Here is a 22,592-nt window from a genome sequence, read left to right on the forward strand (position 1 = left end):
TTGAGCTCATGGTTTCTGTCTAAGTATCATGTGCTTCTCCTCAGCGCTGTGCTCAAGGGAGTGCTGAATGGAGCAGCCAAACTTTCCTGCTTATTATCAGAGGCCCGGAGGTCTTCTGGCTGCCCTGCAGAAGGAAGCCTTTTGGCCACCAAAGGCTTGGGAACGTATGGCTCTCCTATGTCCTCTCTGTGTGACCGGATGCATCGCTGAGGGTTCTGAAGCTCGTCAGAGCACAAGGCTGTGCTGGCAAGCCCTGAACCTCCCGTGTGAGCCCTTACCATCCTTTTGGCCCCAGATGCTCAGCAGTGGTACCTCCAAGCTTAGAGGCACTTCAAGCTCGATGCACAGAGTGTAGATGAAAGACTCCCAGGTGGCCGGGCCTTGGGCAAACAGCCTGTTGAGCTGATGGTGAGTGACCTCAGAGATGGGGGCCTCATTGCTGCAGTGCGGGTCCAGGGTAGGGAGGAAGAACCTGACCTTGGCACTCAGCCATTCTGGTTTTTTGCTCAGCAGCTCCACCAGCCAGGCCCATAGGTTCTCATTGCCCAGCCGATAGCTCTCGGCGTCCATCAGAAGCTGGCCCTGTGGAGAGGAACGGAGGCAGATGAACTGGGAGTAGGTGAGTAGGGGGCAGGCGGGCTGGAGTGAGTGGCCTGTGAGGATTTATGTGATGTTAGCTGTCAACCCAGCTGAATCTAGAATCATCGGGGAGAGGAGCCTCTGGCTGAACTTGCAGAGGATTGCCTGCCCTGCATAATGGATGCGGAAAGGTCCATTTTGGCTGTGGATAGCACAATTCCCTGGACCACATGAGGTGACGGAAGAGATCTGGGCCGTAGCATCTATCACACTCTGCTTCCTGACAATGGATTCAATGTAACCGGCAACGTCAAGCCTCGGCCACATTGGCTTCCCAGGTGATGGGCTCCACCCGTGAGCTGTGGGACAGAAGACTCCTTTCTTTGTTGTCAGTGCATCCATTACAGCAACAGAAAAATAACTTGGCCTCTCCACAGTGTGCTGATGTCATCTGCTCATGATCAACTTCAGAGACGGACCCGCTTCCAATCCTTAACTATACCCTGGCTAAGCAGAATTCACTCTCAGCTCATCAAAGTACACAGGTCTCTAAGGATGCTGGTCTCATGGACCACGGGTGCTGCTTTCAGGCTGGGTTAATTTCATGGCAAAGTCATCTAGCCATCCCCTAATACTGTCCTTTCTTCCTCTGTTAGTACTGTAACTCCCAACTCTTCCCTGATTGCCCAGAATAGACCTGATCCCCAGGTAGATGCAGCCTCATTGTGTGGGGATTGGCCCGTGAGATGCAGGTAAAATGTTATCTGCCTTCCTTTGCTTCTTCCTGGTTAACCAGAATGTTAACAGGATGGCTAGCCCTTGGGCAGCTATGTTGGGTCATGAGGTAGAAGCCGGTGAAGAGAAATGTGTGGGTAAAGCCGCTTATCTTCCCTGGAATGTATGACTGTACCTTACTATTATATGACTGAGAAATACTTTTCTATTTGGTTTGAAATGCATTTAAGGATTTCTGCTTATAATGAACTGAGGTCTTTTTTTTTTTTTTCTTCTTTTTTTCGGAGCTGGGGACCGAACCCAGGGCCTTGCGCTTGCTAGGCAAGCGCTCTACCACTGAGCTAAATCTCCAACCCCTGGACTGAAGTCTTAACTAACACAAAACATCTGCTCTCTCTCTCTCTCTCTCTCTCTCTCTCTCTCTCTCTCTCTCTCTCTCTCTCTCTCTTTCTCTGCTAGTCTCTTTCTAAAGATTTAGTTTTATTTTTTGTTTATGCGTATGTGCGGTCTGTGTGACTATGTACCACATGTGTGTGGACACCTGCACAGGCTAGAAGAGGTCATTGGGCTCTCTGGAGCTGGAGTTCCAAAGCAGTTCTGAGCCGTCTGATGTGGTGCTCGGATCTAAACCCGGGACCTGATCAGATTATATGAAAAAAAATTAATTGAAAAAGGAGGGGAAAAGGAGTGTCAACGTTTGGACTTCATGTTTACTTTCAAATAAGCTAAGTGTATGGGGAGCCTCGACCGTGAGACCCTTTCTTGTGCCTGATTGCTTTGTGTGGGAACCTGATCACTGAGCCACCCTTCTCTTGGCAACCAACAGGATTGCCATTATGGTTGCTTGAAAACTTCATAGCCGCCTGGAGGACAGTTGAGCCCGCCAGTTGTAAGAGGCCTGGCTCCTGCTCCAGGAGGCCCTGCTTCAGCTGCTTCTGCAGTCCTTTGTCATCTCTGCTGCCTCTGCTCTCCACTATCTCTGTCCCTAGCCTCCATCTGGAACTCTTCAGCAGTGTTCCTGCCTCTCCTGCTGCAGCCACTGCTTCCTCCAAGGCTGCAGCTGCCGTCACCTCCACCGCCACCTGGCTTCCGTGTCACCAGCCCAGGCCTCTCTACCAATGAGGATAACCACAGTAGGCAAGAAAGGATCACTCCAGAGAAGCCTTCCATTGAGCACCAAGGCAGCGTGAGATAGTGTCTCCCTGCTGACTCAAAGGTAAGAACAAGCCATTTTAGATAGGTAGATTCAAAGCCTGAAGCTCCTGGAGATAGTCTATGCCTTCATTCTCATGCTGAATGCTGGCCCAGGGCAAGGTTGTTGTATCTGGATACTCAAGGGCTAGAGTGATTTATACTAGTAAAAGCCAGGCGTTTCACACGTTCAGAGAGGACACCAACCATATCTGCCCCCAGCTGCTGCAGAGGGCTAAGGGCTACATAAGCTGCTTAGCACCCAGTAACCAAGCGCAAAGCCAAAGCCTCTACTCCGATATGTAGACCTCTAAGTCTCTGGCTTCTAAGGCTGTAGTTCTCAGGGACTGAACCTGTAAACTATGTATCTGCCAGCCCTGCCCAGATCTTTGGCACTCCAGGAGCTAGGACTAGAAGAATTCTGTCGTAAGAATTTTGTAATTTTAGTTTTTGTAAAAAGCAGAGGATGGCCTTGTTGGGCAGCAATGGGAGGAGAAGCCCATGGTCCTGCCAAGGCTGGACACCCCCCCACTCCCCCCCCTCCCGTGCAGAGTGGGAGGTGGGAATGGAGGTGGTTGGGGAGGGGGAACACCCTATAGAAGAAGGGGAGGGGAATGGGATAGGGGGCTTATGGTCAGGAAACTGGGAAAGGGAATAACATTTGAAATGTAAATAAAAAATATTCAAAAAAACCCACACACACAAAAACAAAAACAAAAAAACCCAGAATACGTTTTTGTTTAATATGTAATCATTCTGTGGGATATGGGGCTGCTCCCCAGCAACTGACTATGATTACCTCACGCTTTGGCAGGGGCGTGGTTTTGCCAGCTGCAGACAGTTTGTATGAGTGTGTGACATTGGGAATTTGGAGACTTCAGAGGATTTATAAATGCCAGGGCCCTGAGAGGGAGGGCTGCTGTTGGTTGCAGTTTGTTAAGTAGCTCTGTGCAGAAAGGAAACAAGAAGAGGGGGAAGAGGGGGAGAGGGGGAGGAGGGGGAGGGAGAGGGAGAGGAGGAGGAAGAAGAGGAGGAGGAGGAAGAGGAGGGGGAGGGGGAGGGGAGGGGAAGGGGGGAGGAAGAAGAAAGAGGAGAAGGAGGAGGAGGAGGAGAAGGAGGAGAAGAAGTAGTAGTAGTGGAGGAGGAGGAGGGAGGGAGAGGAGGAGGGGGAAGGGGAGGGAGAGGAGGAGGTGGTGAAGAACAAACTTGCCCCAAGGAACTCAATGCCCCTAATCAACAGGAAGTAGTCTAATGATAACACCGCCCCCTTTCCCTCTATCCTCTCTTCTCTCCCGTCTAGGGATAGGGGGTTGAAAGGGAAGAATTAAAGGGGTGGGAAAGGACAGAAGAGAGAAAGGAACCTACAAACTAGCAAATGCCAGCTACAGAACAGAATCCCTTGTCCACTCTTGGTTTCCATCTATAGCACAAAAGGGTACAGCTGACCAGGGACACAGGGAAGTGGGGTTGGGAGTCTTGGCCACAGGATGAGAGGGAAGGAATAGATGGGAGAGAAAAGGAAAAGAGAGAGGGAGGAAAACCCACTTACCTGGCTTCTTGGATCATGATAGATGGCCTGGTATACCCATATACGGGGTCTCCTGGGTGCCTGTTCCTTGTCTTCTGACCCTTAGTTTATAGGATGTTTCTGTAGTTCAGGTCCTAAAGGGAGAGAAAACAGAGTGTTCTCCCCCTCTTCCAAACCCAAGAGGAACCATGCTGTGTCCAGGACTCCGTCCCTGACTCAGACGACACTTAACCCCCAAAGGTCCTTCATCTTCCAACACCATTCGAGTTCTTCCCAACTAAGTTCTATATGTTCCTGGAGTTGGCACTGCCCAGCCATCCTGCTGCCATCCTGCCCAACTAGGAACACAGGATGAACGCCCCCTACCTCCTTTAACTAAGAGCCTGGGCGTCATAATTCCACAGTAGGATCCAGCACATTCAGTTGCCCAAAAGTGGCAAAATTCTCACCACAAATGCCAGCTTCTGTCCTCTCCCACAAAGTCCCCAGGAGGTCAACATTCGAAGCCATCTTTCTTAATAGTTTAAAGCTTTACTTTCAAGTTTTTAATCAGCAAAAAAGTGCAGGGGATGCGTGTGTGGTGTATAATCCTAGCACTTCCAAGGTGACAGCAGAAGGGTCAAGAATATCTTCAGTTACAGAGTGAGTTCAAGGTCAGCCTGGGCTACATAAGACCCAGTCTAAAGGAAGAAGGGTAGGGTAAAGCCGGAGAGGTAGTCTACCTTACTGTGATACAAAGTTAATGTTCTCCACAGTGCAAGTGTAGCACCAGGAGATTCAGAGATGTTTCTACTTAATGGAGTAATGGAGTTGTGAGGTAGATCTTCAAGGTGGCACAAATGTATCTATAAGAAGATACAGGAAGTCACTGTCTCTTTCTACCCCCATGAAAACATAGCAAGCTGCTCTGAACCTTCCCTGGATGCACTGGCACCCAGATCTGGGGCTTTCCAGCTTCCGAGACTGTGACGCCCAGACTGTGATATTCTGTTACAACAGTTTGAAGTGACTAAGACACACCTGCTTGTGACCACAGAAAGTAGAAGGGAGAAAAAAACCAGGCAGAAGGCATTGCCACGGACCCAAACACCCCAGAGATGAGATGAGAATGGGCATTTGGAGAAATGAGCAAACAAACAGGATGTGTGGCAATAGGGTGCGAATAGTAAGTACAGTGTGAGCCATTCTCAGTTAGAATCGGAGAATTAGGGCTCAGGCTGCAGCTTGGTGTACAGTGAGTATGCATGGATTTAGCAAGCACAGGATCCTGGGCTCAATCCAGAGGAACACACAAGACAGAAAGACAGAAGGCAATTTTATCAACATGTTAGCACGTGGAGAAAGCTCCCAAATATAGCCAAAGTATAGAGTGTCCAACACTGTATGGAACTTGGGTTAAAATAGAAAACAAAAACAAAAACAAAACGAGCAAAAGGAATGGAATAGAACCCAAATGAGCTTCCAATTACATAAAATTAGCTAATCAATGGAATTTCCCAACACACCAGTTAAAGAACTATTATTAAACTTTTATTTTGCTTTTTATTTGTGTATGTATGTGGTGTGCAATTATGTGTTGTGCACGGGCACATGCACATGTCTGTGAGGTACTCTCGGAGGTCAGAAGAGGGCATCAGATTCCCTGGCATGAGATTTGGAAAGTTAACTCAAACCCTTTATAAGAGCAGCAAGTGTTTTTAAACACTGAGCCATTGCTAGCCCCTAAATAATTATTTTTAGTTAAGTGAGTTTTTTTTTTTTAATTTTTGCATAGGGCTGGAGAGATGGATCAGCATGCAAAGGTGCTTGCCACGAACCTTGGGTTGATTCCCAGAATCCATGTAAAGCTGGAAGGACAGAAGTGACCCTACAAAGTTGTCCTCTGATCTCCACATGGCACCCACACTCTTACATCAAACACGTGTGTGCGCACACACACACACACACACACACACACACACACACACACACACACTATCTTTCTCATGGCATGCTCTCTCTCTAATAAGCAAACAGTTTTAAAATTGCTTGAAACTTAAAATCCTGGAAACATAGCATTTCATATCCATATAGACTGGCTGTAAGGAAACAGATGGACTCTGTTGATAGGGATTTGGAGGAACTGGAACCCTCTTATACGGCTGGCAGGAATGATACAACTACTTCGGAAACCAGTTTGGAAGTTTATCAAAAAGCCGCTTATGCCATTCCTAGGTCTAGACCCAAGAGCTATGAAAACACTGCCCACACCCAACTGGTCCCTGGCTGTTCAGACCGGATTGTTCATTTTCATTCTTAGATGCTCCACACCTCAATAAATGTACTGGAAACAATGTACATGAACAAATGTGTTATAATAAAACATTCCTTACCATCCACTAATTTTTCTATTTTTTTTGGGGGGGGGAGGACAATGATAAAATGAAAACCACACACTGGAAAAGGTGTTATATATGAGAGACAGCTGATCTTTCTGGCATAGCAATGGTTCTAATAAAACATGGAAAGACTACAACTGCACAGAAAACATGGCAAACAACACACAATGACAGGGTTTAGGGGGAAAACAAATACATGTGTGCTTTATATTAATGGATAGGAGAGCATTAAGAGTACTCCAGAGAAAAGCTCAGCAAAGCGTCATTATATGTAAATTACTGTGCTCCCCGAGTCACATGGCCACAGATCCCTGGAGTTATTGATATTCCCCGAATGGCTGAGAAATAAACTTTCCTGTCCTCTATTGATGGGTGAGTCTTGTGGTTTCTTTTCTTCTTCTTCTTCTTCTTCTTCTTCTTCTTCTTCTTCTTCTTCTTCTTCTTCTTCTTCTTCTTCTTCTTTTTTATTTTTTTGGAAGATGTCATAAAAGCTCCTCCTTGGCTCACTTCTGACTACCTACACACATGCTTCGGCTGGAGGCCAAGGACTTAATTTGTCTCCTTAGCCAAGGGACGCTGAGAGTAGATGTGTAAACATCCGAGTCCTTCCTCATTAGGCAGGCTCCCGTGACCCACAGTACTTACTAAGTGATGCACCCCTGGGATGCCTGGCCTCTCCTGTCTCCATTTTCTGTCCTCACAGTGTGTGTCCCCATAGGATCACCTCCGAAATGAATGAGCTACATTAGTCTCCAGGTTAGCTTAGGAAGGAATCCAAACCACAATAGGAATCCAGCAATGAAGATAAGCCAAAAGCCCTTCCACTTAGCATCTGCTTTGTGGCACTGATCACTGTGAGATACGGTAGCATATGTGACATAAAAAAGTAAAACACGGTTAGTGACCTTATGTGTATTTAGGGTAAGGGCCTCCAAGCTGTTCTGTAAAATGTTTGAACTATCCTTGGCACATAGTAACAGGACTCTCAGGGACAGAGACAGGAAATGCTCAAGAGCTGGCCTTCAAGGTAGATGTTTACAATGTGTCATTCAGCTGGGAGCAGGGAGAGAGAGGGGCTAAATAGTTTGCTTGCCCAAACTCAAGGGATTGGAATGCAGGTTGTCAGAATTCCAGTATAAAACACAAATGGTGATTGATCTCTTGCTACCGCAGCTTAGGGCAAGTGTGTGTGTGTGTGTGTGTGTGTGTGTGTGTGTGTGTGTGTGCGCGCTCATCAACAGGAGGTGAATTGATGCACACATAGGATGCAGCTACTAGAAAGACAATGGCTAGTTGAGTCGTGATATGGACAGTATTCCAGGCATGCTACTAAAGAAACATAAATTTTAAAAAGCTTTGACCTCATAGACTTCAGTACTGATGCTCTACTAAGCCAGAGTAATTTCTAACTGCATTCTAAGTACATATCCGTATACCCATAGATGAATGTAGCTTTCCCTGGCAATCAAAGAGACAAGTTATCTTTGCAGCAGATAGTGATCATTACACAACTGTTCAAAATGTATAGAACAACTGACTGTGTGGTCCCCAGACCTAATTGATACATCCATAACACAACTCTCACACCTAAGGTTCTGAGAACATTGTGAAAGAAGAATGCAGGGGTTTGAATGAGAACGCTTCCCATCTTGTATATTTGTGTTTGAATGCTTGGTCACTAGTTACTGGAACTGTTTGGAAAGGATTATAAGGCACAGTCTTGTTGGAGCATTGTGTCATTGAGGGTGGGCTTTGGAGTTTCAAAAGCTCATGCCGGGGGGCTGGGGATTTAGCTCAGTGGTAGAGTGCTTACCTAGGAAGCACAAGGCCCTGGGTTCGGTCCCCAGCTCCGAAAAAAAGAACCAAAAAAAAAAAAAAAAAAAAAAAAAAAAAAAAGCTCATGCCGGTCCGGCCGCCATCGGAAAGCTGCAGCCATGGCCCTGCGCTACCCCATGGCCGTGGGCCTCAACAAAGGCCACAAAGTGACGAAAAACGTCAGCAAGCCGAGACACAGCCGCCGCCGCGGGCGCCTCACCAAGCACACCAAGTTCGTGCGAGATATGATCCGGGAGGTGTGCGGCTTCGCGCCCTACGAGCGGCGCGCCAGGGAGCTGCTCAAGGTGTCCAAGGACAAGCGAGCACTCAAGTTTATCAAGAAGAGGGTGGGCACGCACATCCGCGCCAAGAGAAAGAGGGAGGAGCTGAGCAACGTGCTGGCAGCCATGCGGAAGGCGGCGGCCAAGAAGGATTGATGACCCCTCCCCCAATAAAAGATGGTTCTTAAAAAAAAAAAAAAAAAAAAAAAAAAGCTCATGCCAAGCCCAGCCTGCTTGCCTGCCTGACTGTTTCTCTCTCTCTCTCTCTCTCCCTCTCTCTCTCTCTCTCTCTCTCTCTCCCTCTCCCCCTCCCCCTGCCCCTGCCCCTGCCCCTGCCCCTGCCCCTGCCCCTGCCCCTGCCCCTGCCCCTGCCCCTGCCCCTGCCCCTGCCTCTGCCTCTGCCTCTGCCTCTGCCTCTGCCTCTGCCTCTGCCTCTGTCTCATTATCTCTCCCTGCAGATCAGAATGTAAAGCTTTCAGTTCCAGTGCCAGCACCGGCACCATGCTTGTCTGCTCTCCACCCTGATGATTATGAATTAATCTTCAAAATCTATTAGCAAGCCCCTCCCCCGCCAATTAAATACTGTAGTCTTAAATTTTTATTGTCCTTCTTTTAATATGGGTTCTTAAACATGTTAGCCTCCCTTCTAGCCCACCAACTGCTAGAGGTAGTGGGAAAGAAAGGTTATTAGGATACGGGGGAAGTGGACCTGTTTAGAAATGGTTCTTTGGAGCAAATCTCATCTGTGTTGTCAGGAAATCAGCAGTTCAGTTCACAGGGGTGGCAGCTCGATCCACTTGCAAACTCTTTATGAATGTACCAGCAGTCCAGTTTGGTAATATTGGGAGAGCAAATATGAATCAGCAGTGGTGACACGACCTAGAAGAAACAGCCAGGCCTCAGCTGAATCAGCACGAGTCAGCAGGAGGACCAGGACCAGCAGGGACACCAGGAGAAGTTCTCAGCTGTGTCTCTCTCAGTGAAGACACAAGACCAAAAAGTATTGTAGAGCTAGCTGTGTAAGCAAGACCCTATCACTGTCTACTGAGTCCTATTTATACTCCCTCCAAACGTCACGTGTCCTCCAAGGGTCTAACCTCACCATGTGTCTTGCCTGGGCACCTGAGTCTGTCTTAGCAAATTCTATGGGAGTTTGTATCAGCTGACATTACTCTGCCAATCGGCCTGAGTCCACAGAAGTGGCGACAGAGCACCACCAGAAGTTGTTTCTGTGCTTTTCTTTCTACGGAGTCACAACAAACAGCTCAGCCATGCATTGCAAGGCAAACAATACATGCATCTCATTAGTGAAGAATCCTTGAGTCCTTTCAGGTACTTGCTTTAGCAAAACATCCTTTCCACCTGTGTGTGCTTCAGCAATGAATGTCCCTTCAAGGGTCTGCCCCAGTGAAATATCCTTTCACCTGTGTCTACGTCAGCAAAACATTCTTTGACATAACCGACTTTCCAAAGAACCCACAAGTTTCCATCTCAGAGTGCTTTCTTTTATAAGAGTTTCCTTGGTCTTGGTGCCTCTTTGCAGTAATAAATAGGTCAGTAGCTAAGAGGGGAAGAAAGATTGTAAGAGACAGAGGACCGGAAAGTCTGCTGAGACTGTCTTCTAGAAATGACAGGGAAGCTACGCCCATGATACCTCAATAGTGTGGCTATTAAACAAGACCTGAACAAGTTACAACACCAATAGAGGGGCTGCATGAAAGGGGAAATCTCAGGGAACTTACCCATAGACACCTGCAGGCAATTAGGAAATGCTGAGAGACAGACTGTCATAGTTTGAATGAAAATGGCTCCCATAGTCTTTCCGGGAGAGGCGCTATTAGTAGTTGTGGCCTTGTTGGAGGATGTGTGTCACGGGAGGTGGACTTTGAGATTTCAATTACTCAAGCCAAGCCCAGTGTCACTTTCTCTTCTTGCTACCTGTGGATCCGGATGTCAAACTCTCAGCTATCTCTCTAACACCATGTTTGCCTGCCATGATGATCATGGACTAAACTTTTGAACTGAAAGCCAGCCTCAGTTAAATACTTTCCTTTGTAAGAGTTGCCATGGTCATGGTGTCTTTTCCTAGCAATAAAACCCCAACTAAGACAGAAGTCGGGACGAGGGACTGTAGCATTGGTATGATCCACCCGACCATACTTTTGTTAGAAGGAATGTGGACTTTGGATTAGAAAAGCAGGTGAGTGTTTCAAGCGGGACTTAATGAGGTATAGGAGGCAGTGGTGCTGATCATGATTTGAACAGCGAGTGCCCAGCTCAAGAGGTTTCAGAGGAGAAGAACGTTAGTTATATTGAAAGTGATGGATTAGCAGGTTTGGCGAGGAGATTTCCAGACAGCCGAGTATTGGCTGTGTTGCTTGGTTATTAGTGGCCACGCTTATGGAGATCTATAATGAAAAGGAGTAAGCTGAGCAAGGACAACATTGAAATGTACAGTCTGAGGAGAAAAGAGGTACCAGGAAGTGAAATGGAAATAAGTCCTCTACTCAGGAGATTAAAGAAATGCCGGATGCTAAAGGGAATACAGGGAGTGGTGACCTCAGGGCAAGACCATACCCAGCGAAGCTTCCAACTGTGAAAGGAATTTTTAAAAAGCTTAGGGCTGTTTGTAACGGCAGGCAGATTTTGAATTGGAGGCCAGCCTGGTCTACAGATTGAGTCCCAGGACATCCAAGCATAAGCAGTGAAGGAAACCATCAAAAAGCAGAAAGCTGGTGAAGATGTGTTTGAATGAGGAAGCCATGTTCCAGCCCAAGCATACAGCAGAACCTGGCAGCTTGGGCCACATCAAGGATACAAGAAAGGGGTTACAGAATGACCCTCTAGACTAAGGGAAGCTATGGAGGGCAAGGGTGTCCCTGCATGGAGGCCTAGAGAGGTCACTGCACGAAGCCGTGAAGCATGGATTGCCTTGGAGACCCCAAAATGTGGAAGATGCCAGAGCTCTGTGGTGCCTGCCAAGGAAAGCTGCTATCAGGGTAGAACGAGCTCAAGAGGGAAGTGTGTTGCCATCAACAGTGATGAAAGGAGTTGGAGAGCTGAGGGGTGTTTTGACATCAGACATGGAGATGCAGAGAGCTTGGAGTCTGCCCGGCTGGTTTTCAATCTTGCTTTCGTTCAGGATTTCCTCACTTTTTTCCCCTGTGGAATGGCTGTGTGTATTCTGTGCCGTTGTATGTTAGAACTCTGTGATCTGCTCTTTGACTTTAATTTTATGGGGGATTAAAGTTAAGAGAATGCCGTGAGTCTCAGAAGAGACTTTGAACTTTAGACTTACCTGTTGAGACTCTGACAGACTATGGGGACTTTTTAAGTTGGACTGAATGCAGTTTTGCGTTTATGATATGGCTACAAGCCCACGAAGGACAGAGAGGAATGTGGTTGTTTGAATAGAAGTGACCCCCATAGAGTCATAGGGAGCGGCACTATTAGGAGGTGTGACCTTGTTGGAGCAGGTGTGGGCCTGTTAGAGTGATCAATACTGGTTTCAAATGCTCAAGCCAGGGTTTTCCTTTATAAGAGTTGCTGTGGTCATGGGTCTCTTCACAGCAATAAAACCCTAACTAAGACAGGGAGAATTGGGGATGAACCCTGCAACTAGTTACCCAATCCCAGATGATCAGCTCTGAAATCATATACATACAAGTAACACTAAATAAACAGGTTGTATTTATGTACTCATGCATATATGTGTAACAATAATAATTAAAGGAAAAGAGGAGGGGTTGGGGATTTAGCTCAGTGGTAGAGCGCTTGCCTAGCAAGCACAAGGCCCTGGGTTCGGTCCTCAGCTCCGGAAAAACCAAAAAACCAAAAAACCAAAAAAACAAAAAAATTAAAGGACATGGATTTCTTTTTCTTTTCTTTTCTTTTCTTTCTTTCTTTCTTTCTTTCTTTTTTTTTTTTTTTTGAGTCACTGTCTTTCTATGTATCCTCCTTGGCTAATGTGGTGATTTGAATATGCTTGGCCCAGAGAGTGGTGCTATTAGGAGGTGTGGCCTTGTTGCAGGAAGTGTGTCACTATGGGGGTAGGCTCTGAGACCCTCTTCCTCAATGCCTAGAAGAGCCAATGTTGGGAGCGATGCCCTTGAAGCCCTCCATTATTGATGTTATTATTATGGTTAGCGTTAAGTATGACTGGGTTCATGGAAAATCCCCAGCCAGCTGCAGAAGACTAATACAAATGTGGTGGTCAAGATGAATAATCATATGATAACGTCTGACATTAAGATACCCAATGTGATGACCTGTAACCTTTCTGAAAAACCAACATCCTGCTGACTAATAGATATGACAAACCTGTGACCTTTCTGACATCCTGTCAACATCAGCCGATTCCCTGACCACACAAATACTGTGTCCTTGGCCTGCGTAAAGGTTTCTTACGTCCCCCCTCCCTCTGTTACCCATGTTATGGTATAAATTCAGCCTTGGGGAAAAATAAAATTGTCGCCTTGATCAGACTCTTGTCCTGGCGTCCTTCTTCACGTCTCTTGTCCCCCATTCTCTTCCAGGTACCCTCCGCACCCCCGTCATTGACAAGCCAGTTTCCTTTTGGACTGTCTTCAGATCAAGGTGTGGAACTCTCAGCTCCTTTAGCGCCATGCCTGCCTGGACACTGCCATGCTCCTGCCTTGATGATAACGGACTGAACTTCTGATCCTGTAAGCCAGCCACAATTAAATGTTGTCCTTTATAAGAGTTGCCTTGGTCATGGTGTCTCTTCTTCACAGCAATGAAAACCCTAAATTAAAACAGCTATGGAGACCAGGCTAGCCTCAGATTCACAGAGATCTACCTGCCTTTGCCTGCCAAATGCTGGGATTAAAGGTATGTGTACCACAACTTCCATTGAGGTCATAAATTTAAGAGGAAGCAAGTGGGGCTGGGGTGGCTTGAGATTGACAAGAGGACAGAAGGGAAAATAATGTAATTACACTTAATTTAAATTTTTGGAAGAAAAAAAATTCTTTGACAATTGACTGGTTGACTTGAAATAGGATCTCCCTAAATAATTCGGGTTGCCTGGTAAGCTTTGAACTCATAACCCATTCTTGCCTCCCAAGTGCTCAGACTACAGGTTGCACAACTGTATTTTGGTTTGTTTTGTTTTGTTTCTTGGGGTTTTGTTTCTTGGGGTTTCTCTATGTAGTTCTGGCTGTCCTGTAGACCAGGCTGGCCTTGAACTCAGAGATCCACCTGCCTCTGCCTTCTGTGTGCTTGGAATAAAGGCATGCATCATCACCACTCAGTAACAACTGTATTTTTTTTCTTTTTTTCGGAGCTGGGGACCGAACAACTGTATTTTTTAATACGTGTGTGTGTGTGTGTGTGTGTGTGTGTGTGTGTGTGTGTGTGTGTGTGTGTAAATGGAGTCTTGAAGGCTATACCAAAAATTAGTAACAAATTATATCTGGGGATGGATCCTGAGACCACAGAGGAAGGAGAGTCTTTATTACATTGTGTAGGGCCAGGGAAGGGAGGAGTGCAGGCCCTGAGAATGTGTGGTACCACCTGCAATGCCTTCTTGTGCAAATGAGGCATCCCTAGCACCCTGGCCCTGGCCAATGATAGACACTCAGTTCCCATCATTAAATGAGCTGTCTCATTGAAGCTGTCTCCTGTACTCACTGTCAACTGAGCTCTCTTCTGCTCCAGTTTGGATTCCCCTTCTCTCTCTGGATCCACCTGCTGGGATCTCCAGCCTGTCATACTTTTATGGGGCAGGGTGTGGAGGCGGAGCCTGAATGACAGCGCTGTACAGGGTCTCATGTAGCACAGGCTGGCCTCTAACACTCTGGGTAGTTGAGGGTGACCTTGAACCCCAGATCTTGCCTTCAGTTCCCAGGTGTACACCATCTTTTGGTCACTTTGTACCATTAATTTTCTTTTATTTTGTTTATTTAACTTTATGTGTATGGTTGTGTGCCTTAATGTATGTCCATGTACCACATGCATGCAGGAGGCCATGGAGATCAGAAGGGGCATCAGATCCCCCTGAAGTGGGAGTTGTGAGCCACCATCTAGGCACTGGGAACCAAACCCAAGTCCTCTGAAAAGAGCAGTAAGGGATCTTAGCTACTGAGCCATTCTTACAGCCCCCTCCTGTTTTATTATGTGCAGCTCGATTTTAAAAATCACATAATCATCAACATTAAAAAACCAGAATATCAGTCAGGAGTGGTGGAGCACACTTTTAATCCCAGGACTCAGGAGGAAGAGGCAGGCAAATCTCTATGAGTCTGAGTACGGCCTGATCTACGGAGTGAGTTCCAGGACAGCCAAGGCTAGATAGTGAGACTGTTTAAAAAACAACAAAATGGGGCTGGGGATTTAGCTCAGTGGTAGAGCGCTTACCTAGGAAGCGCAAGGCCCTGGGTTCGGTCCCCAGCTCCGAAAAAAAGAACCAAAACAAAACAAAACAAAACAAAAAAACCCAACAAAACAACACGTGGAAACAAAAACTAAGACATCAGGGTCTTCAATGCATAAAGAAAGCTCATGATGCAAACACAGGGTGGATGCTCATAAAAAATGAAATTCCCCTTTGAAGCCCTAAAGTGGGAATATGGAAGCAAAAATGAAGATAGGGATTTGCCCCAACTGGGAATGAATATTTAAGCCAAGAAGCAATTCAAACCGATTGAGAAAATACTTTATTCTACGACAATATGGCGAATACTGGCTGAACGCCAGACAAACACCCTTTGGGATTACCTGTTTTAATTCTCGATGTCCCATAAATAAGATAAATAAATGAGAAATTATTTATTTATTTCTCATCAAGATAATTTGTTTTGAGTCTCTGTTGTATGTCCTTTGACGAAAAGATGAAGTGCAGATGACTTATAAGGATGTGAAACATTGTTTCGCATCCTTCACCAGCAGAGACATGCTAGTTAAAATTACCTTTAATCTCAGGATTCGGGGTGGGGGATGGGGCAGGCAGATCTTTGAGTTAAAGGCCAGCCTGGTCTACAGAGCTAGGTCCAAGACAGCCAGAGCTACACAAAAAACCTCTGTCTTGAATAACCAAATGAAGGAAAACCTACAGTGAAATTCTATTGGCTGTTGTTGGGGAAACAGGCAACAGAGCAAGCAGAAACAGGGATGCAGAATGCACTGCTGGTGGGAGTGCAGAGTGATGCAGCAACTGTGGTATGGGTATGGAGGTGATAGTGCTCCCACACACATATGCAATGGATGCTAAGTCTACACACCACAGAGGCAGTTTCATCTCTGTATTTATTGAAACACTGTACAAAAAAAATAGCTGCGTTATGGAATCACCACTGGAGTTGTGCCAGCAAAGAGACAGAATCCTCAGATTCATTTGGATACCTTGTAAGGGTTTCAATATTTCCAGGTCCCAAACTAAGCTCACGCTCACCCTTCTACACCAGCCCGCCCCTCTCTCCAGTTCAGGAAAGGGTAGCAGCAAGCTTCCAGGCCTCACAGCCCTTGTGGCTTAATTATCCAAGTACATTTCGTCATGACCTTTGCTTACACTTGGCACCGCCATTCCTCACCTGAATGTCTGCGCCACCCTGCCTGGTTTCCAGTCCGCCATGTCAGCCTCTTAGAGTTTACTTTTGAGCCAGGATCTCCTTGAACTCACGACTCTCTTGCCTTAGCCTCTCGAGTACTTGGGTTATAAGTCGGCTTGCAAGAAAACCCAACTTGATAACTTTAAAATGTTTTGTGGGACTGGAGAGGTGGTTCAGTGCTTAAGAGCACTGGGTACGCTTCTGGGGGACCCAGGATCAATTACTGGCACCCACTGCAGGCTACCCTCACATCCAAGATCTTCCTGCCTCAGTTTCCTAAGCTGAGGTCATAAGTCTGTGCCCCACACCCTGTTCCTGGAAGTCAGAATCATTTCAAGTCTTCCCGTTTAAAGCAATTTACTTTATTGTGCTTTTTTCTCTTTACAGTTTCCGAGTGCTGGTACTTGCTATTTCTTACAGATATAAAAAAACAAAAAACAAAAAAAAAACAAAAAAAAACGATCTTTCGATTATAATTTTGATTATACATGTTGTAGTATACAATTTGATCATTTGATACTGACCTGGACTCCTGCCTGCTGGGTGCCCGCTGTGAGACTTCATGTGTTACTCAGCCTCTTGGAATCTCAAGGCCATCATCCACAAAGTGCTCTAGGTCAGATTCCTAGGAGCAGAACCCAAGACAGAGCCTTACGAAAGTTGTTTATTGAGAGGGTCAGGCAACCGGGATAGGGCAGCTACAGAAGCTATGTAAAAGAGTGGTCTGGGAGAAAGCCTGGCTTTACATGAATATGTGGAAAACTGGCCTTTCCAGGTGACACAGGCTCTGTCAGTCACAGTTTCCAGGCTGGCCTCATTAAGGGAAGGCAGAGGTCAGGCACCTCTAGTGAGGAGAACCATCAGCTAGGCGTCATCTTTTGGAGACAAACACAGAAGTCAGGAGCCCAGTGGAAAGGATATGGCAGGCATAGGCAGTGTTATCTACCACTGAGTCAGAACTCCAGGCCCCAGGACGGGTTGCTGTGAAGCATGTCAAATCTGACTTGGTATCCGTGAGACGGGTAGCTAGCTGCCCATGCTAATGATTCTCACTGCTAGCTAGCATTGTAATTCCCCTGTGTCACCCACCCCAGTCCCGGGCTGGGTTTGAGGAAGGAAGGGAGGGACGTGAAAGGGTACGGTGTGCATCACCCTCTTTCTTTCTTTCTCGCCCCAGGCTTGAGCTGTGGGGTGGGAAACACAGAAGCTTGTACTTGCACTTGATTAAGGGTGTTTCCTTTATTGTGCTAGGGGTGCTCTTTAAAAGGTCAAGTTGAAAACCCCTGACCCTGTGGTGCCTGCTGGAAAGAGGACACACAAACAGGCAGTGAGAAGGAGGACAAAAATAAAAGCCCCTCAAATGCTAACCTTAGGAATCCAGACGAATGTGGACCTGGGGTAGTCAGAAAGCTACCTCTAGTCACACCTGCAGTCACTTGGACTGAAAGTCCTCAGGGGAATAAGAGTTGCTGATGTTACTTTCTCAAGATTGGGCAGACAAGTCCTTACATGTCTAGGAAGCCAGAGGCCAGCCTTAGAACCCTCTACACCAAGCCCAGCCTACAAAGAGTGAAAAGGCAGAGAACCTGGGATTTCTGCCTTCATTAGGATGGCTAAAGCTGTTTGGGCTCTGGAGAATCAAAGAGACAAGGTTGGAAGTGTCCTGGCTGTCAGGTGCACAGGTGGAAAACTGAGGTCCTAAGAGGGGGAGGCACTCTTGGCAAGATGGGGCCAGGTCTGGTGTCCAAGGCTCTCCCTCCCTTCATGGTCCCTGTGGTGAAGGGTGCCTGGTGTGTATGTGTGTGTGTGTGTGTGTGTGTGTGTGTGTGTGTGTGTGTGTGCCAGAAACCCAGAAATCCTTTCCCCCTTGTTCATGGAAGCAAGAGGAGCAGGTAAGAAGCATCTTTGATCTGTGCATTTGGTGTGGCATTCCGTTTGGTAGGGTGATGATGAGGTTTGCATACGGTTCCCTTTAGAAAAGCTACCATGAGCCAGGCAAGCAGACTGAGGCAAAAACTGAGCTCGGTGCCAGGGCTGGAGATGTAGCTGCCATCCAGCGCTTGCCTAGTATGTACAAGGCCTTGGATTCAGTCTTTAAGGGTTGAGAGGAAAGGAAAGAGATAGGAAGGGAAGGAGGGAAGGCCGGAGGGAGGGAGGTAAAGAAGGAAGGGAGGAAGAGGGAGGGGGAAGGAGGAAGGGAGGGGGGAAAGGAGGGAGGCAGAGAACAACTCGAACTTCATAATACACCATATGAATAAAACCAAAACACCAAAATCAACCAACTAACCAAAAGATCCTGTGGTTAAACCATATGATCACAGTGCTTTACAGATGAGGTAAGGAGAAGCCCCATCCCTCAGAGAAGAGAGCCTCTCAGGTAGTCTGAGCCACAATCCTCACTGTAAAACCCTCTGGTGGTGGTTGTCAACGAGAGAGAGAGAGAGAGAGAGAGAGAGAGAGAGAGAGAGAGAGAGAGAGAGAGAGAGAGAGAGGTTCTGCCTCACCCTAGGCCTGAGCTGCAACATCACATTTCTATCACAAAAGCCAGAGTCGGGTCCCAGCTCAGCACTCGCCAATTCCCACCCAAGGCCCCTAGGGAATCCAGATGAGCCCCTCTTTGGGACCAGGGTCCTGACTCCAGCCTGGCTGGAACAACAGATAGTCAGGGAGGCCTGGTCTCTACTGCTCAGTCCTGGGTTCCTGCGTCCGTCATTCAGAAGCAGTAGCTGGTAACCCGAGAGGCCCCTCACATGTCTCTGTGTACTGTAACCTCCTGGTCAGATCAGAACTTGGCTGCACATTTGCCCTACTCGGGGGCAGGGTGTCCTTTACCAAGTCCGGTGAACCATCATTGAGGGTGGAGTTCAGTCACTGGCTTTTCTGGAAGGTTCTGGAGCAGCTGCTCCACTTACACACCTGGGAAATCACCATGTCTGACCACAAAGATACCAGTTCTCTACTCCTGGTGGGAGGAGATTGGCCCTTTGTCCCTGTATCTGGCACTGTTCCTCCAGAAAGCCACGTCCTGGTTATGCTGCCCTTCCATGAGATCCCAAAGGCCCTAGTGACTAGAAGGCCTTTGGACATCTATGATCACGTAAGGGCCCCAAGGGTATCAGTAAGGACCATGTCTACCTTAGCCTCTCTGCTGTTCCCTCACACCTCAGGATCTCACGAGTGGCTCTGTCCAGTTCTATCCTGCAGGTAGTACCCAGAATGTCCCACACAAACGAAAATGAAACTGGAGTTTGGAAATCCCCTCCTCAGCTTCCTTTGGGTGGGGAAGTCAGCTTGACCAGAGGAGTCCAGCCCCGCTGTGGGAAGCTAGGCAGGGAACAGGGGAAGTTTCAGATGTTCGAGAAAGAGGGATACACACCCAGGTGCAGGTTTATTTGCACAGTTGCTTTTAACATCAGGGCATACTGTGACTTCTAAGTCTTAAACATGTCCATTCTTGGACCACACCGTTCAACCTGGCAGAGAGCAGGACAGTGCCAAATGGCTGCAGTGCACAGGGCTGTGCACGCAGTATTTATGTCGTCCCCCAAGTTCTGTGTTGAAACCCTGCCCCCAGTGGTTTGGGGTGGCTTTGGGGGAGGCAATTAGTTTCACAAGAGTGAGTCTGGCAGATAGGATTTGTTCCCGATTGAAGTGCCCAGCATGCTCTATGGCACTCCCTCCATCATACAAGCATACATACAAAAAAAAAAAAAAAAAAAAGCTGGCAGTCTGCAGCCCAAAAGAGGGACTCCATGTTGGCATCCTGACTTTAGGCTCTAGCCTCTTGGACAGTGGTACATTCTTGCAGCATATAAGCCACCTGGGCTATGGAACTTTGTCACAGTAGTCCAAGTATACTCGGGCACCTGATTCTGGGCTAAGGAGAGCCCGGTAGCCATGTTTGGACAGCCCAGACATCTACAATAAAGTCTTTCTCATGCTGTGGCAGTACCAATGTGAAAGTGACAATACTTACGGGTGGACACAGCTTTATCTTGAGAATGTCCCCCAAACGAGCCATGCTGTATGAAAACACACGGAGTATGCCATCTGCGGGCATGCTGACCAGCCTCTGGCTCGACCGCCAGCATCGTAAGAAGGACAAACCCCAGGCTGCACCCGAATGTAAGCACAATGCTGCCATCAACAAATTCCCTTCCCTTAAAACTAAACGATCGCTTCAACAGATTTACAATACTGTCTGCTTCCAGGCAGAGTCTCAATCATTTGGAAAGTTCTATGAGTTGCAGAAATAAGTAGCAGGATGCTCCACACAACCTACCCTTCTAGGATATGAGGCTATTGAACTGGGGGTGGGGGTGGCGGTGGGGGTGGGGGTGGGGGTGGGGGTGGGGGTGGGGGTGGGGGTGGGGGTGGGGGTGGGGGGTTTGCTGATCTCAGCCCTGACCTAAGGAAGGACTGCCCTTGTGACTGGGCTAATCCTTCTGAAAGCAGAGCTACATAGACCCCTGGCTGAGAAGTTTCTCCATGACTCATCAGGACATGAGACACGAGAACCGAAAAGAGAACAACTTTCTTGCTTTATGATTCGATCTAGCCCAAAGCACGGTCCCGAAACCTCCTATGCTCGCTCTGCAAACATCTTCTTGGTAGGTCCTTACGTAGAAACTGACCTGTCCACCTCAGTGAGAGGATGCAAAACAGCAAGTGGTTCCTTTGCTCACACAAGACCCTGAGATCACTAATGCTGATGGGGATGGGGATGGCTCCATCCTTCTGCCTGTGAGATGGGTAGCGGGGAACAGGGCTGCCTCTGGGCTGCTCGCAGCAGCAATCCATTGACACAATGTTCAGAATTTAGCAACATAGTTTCAAACATTTTAAAGACAAAGGCCAACCTCTCCCTTGAGAAGTCCTTCAGAACCAGCTCAGAGGAAACAATCCTGTGAGTAGACCGAGGAGAGGTCTGGCTGCTGGCGAATGTTCACTGCAACCACATCTATGCCTGGATGTCTGAGGGTGGATCTGCCTTTTCTGAGATGGAAATGAGCTGGGACACTATGTCACCCACTGCACCACCACTCAGAGGACGCTGTGGCCTCACTTCGAGGCTCTGGACTGTGGGGAGGAGTGGTGACACTGCCAGCCATGGCCCAGGAGTGCTACTCCTTGGTAAAATTACATGCAAAAAATCCACGCAGTAGAAGCACAAAAGCAAACATTGAACAATGCTTCTCCTCGTCCCTCCCCTCCCCTTTCTCGTCTTTGCCGTTTGCTTTGCCCCTGTCATCCTCCAGTCACCATGGGTCACTGTTCCCTTCTTCTCCTCTCTCAAACGCTCTCTCAAACGATCCACGTGCCACTTATGAGAAGGCTATAACCAGTCTTTCTCCCAAATGCAGACTTCCCCGGGCCTTTCAGTATTTAAAAACCAAGTTTGTGAATCATGGACAAGACAGAGGAGGAAGAGGAGGAGACGCAGCCAAGAGCATGAGAAATCAAGGAAATCAAACATTGCAGAAGCTGGGGAAAGAATGCAAAAGTCCTGATGAAAGCCCATAGCCAGATTAATGGTTATTAATAATCACAATTAATGCTGCTGTCAGCTTTGGTCAGTGGTGGCTGCAAAGACTCACTGGCCAAAAACAATGAATAAAATTAACAGCTGTTGGGTGCCCAGCCTTAGTTGGGACATCTATGTGTGCACTTGGAGGCTTAGGCAGGATTGTGAAAGAAGAGGTGGAAAGGATGTAGGCATCAGAGGAAGCAGCAGGTGGAGGAGTGGTGCTGATGGGGCCACACCCCTCCCTGAGTTAATGGCAGATGAGACTGGGGAAGACATTTTAGTCACTGGTGAGTGACTGCTGTATACAAAGACTCACACATGCTCCTGTAACCCGCCCTAATGAAACTCACTGGGACACGAAGGAAAGAAGGAAGGAAGGAAGAAAAGAAAGAAGAGATAGAGAGAAAATAAAATAAAATTAGGGGCTAATCTCTCTAATGAGCATAGGTATAAAAATTCTCAACAAATGCTAGCAAACCGAAGTCAGTATCACAAAAAAGCACATTCGTCACCATCAAGTTGTCTTTACTTAAGTATGCAGTGGTGAGTCGACAAATACAGTCAATACATTTAATGCACCCCCAGTCTCAACAACCAAAATTGCAGGATCACATCCATTGATACAGAAAAAGCCTTTGACAGATCCAACATCTATCTCTTCGTGATTAAAAAAAAAACTATGAAAAAATTAGGAATAGAAGGAACACATCTCAGCATAATATATATACAAATTTATAAAACTATATGACAAACCTATAGTCAACATTATATGACAAATTCAAAATATTTCTGCTAAAATCAGGGACAGGGTAAGAGTGTCTACTTTCTCCTAATCTACATAGTACTAGAAGTCTGAGGAAAAACAACAAGGCAAGAGAAAGAAAGGAGGAAAAGAACGCAAATAAGAAAGAAAATAATCCCAATTTGAATATCATACAGAGTCCCTCCCGAATGCATAGGAAAGTTCTTAGATCAGACAAGTGCTGGGCA

At 47.1% G+C, this 22,592-nt stretch overlaps 1 protein-coding gene, 1 long non-coding RNA gene and 1 pseudogene across 7 annotated transcripts in view; 2 read left to right on the forward strand and 1 right to left on the reverse strand.

The window, feature by feature from the left end:
- Nucleotides 1-22,592, reverse strand: part of Nlrc5 (NLR family, CARD domain containing 5) — an 84,021-nt gene that overhangs the window by 55,207 nt on the left and 6,222 nt on the right. For 4 of the 5 annotated variants that reach the window (XR_015643299.1, XR_015643300.1, XM_087594041.1 and 1 more), the window contains 3 exon segments: nt 16,600-16,700; nt 4,055-4,167; nt 279-582 (listed from right to left, as the gene is read on the reverse strand). Coding sequence is in view for 3 of the 5 variants with exons in the window: in XM_087594041.1 (XP_087450167.1) it covers nt 279-570 (292 nt within the window). In the remaining 2 variants the exon portion in view is untranslated. 5 annotated transcript variants of the gene reach the window in all.
- On the forward strand, nt 296-6,409 carry LOC147998791 (uncharacterized). Its single transcript, XR_015643747.1, has 4 exons — nt 296-408; nt 514-619; nt 2,304-2,530; nt 5,808-6,409. It is a non-coding gene; the product is annotated as an uncharacterized LOC147998791 (long non-coding RNA).
- LOC108348891 (60S ribosomal protein L36 pseudogene) lies at nt 8,317-8,685 on the forward strand (annotated as a pseudogene). The gene has a single exon (XR_015643725.1). The product of XR_015643725.1 is annotated as a 60S ribosomal protein L36 pseudogene (transcript).

The sequence above is a fragment of the Rattus norvegicus genome, chromosome 19 (assembly GCF_021556685.1).
Source record: "Rattus norvegicus strain SHRSP/BbbUtx chromosome 19, alternate assembly SHRSP_T2T, whole genome shotgun sequence".
In the NCBI taxonomy this organism is placed as follows: Eukaryota; Metazoa; Chordata; class Mammalia; order Rodentia; family Muridae; genus Rattus; species Rattus norvegicus.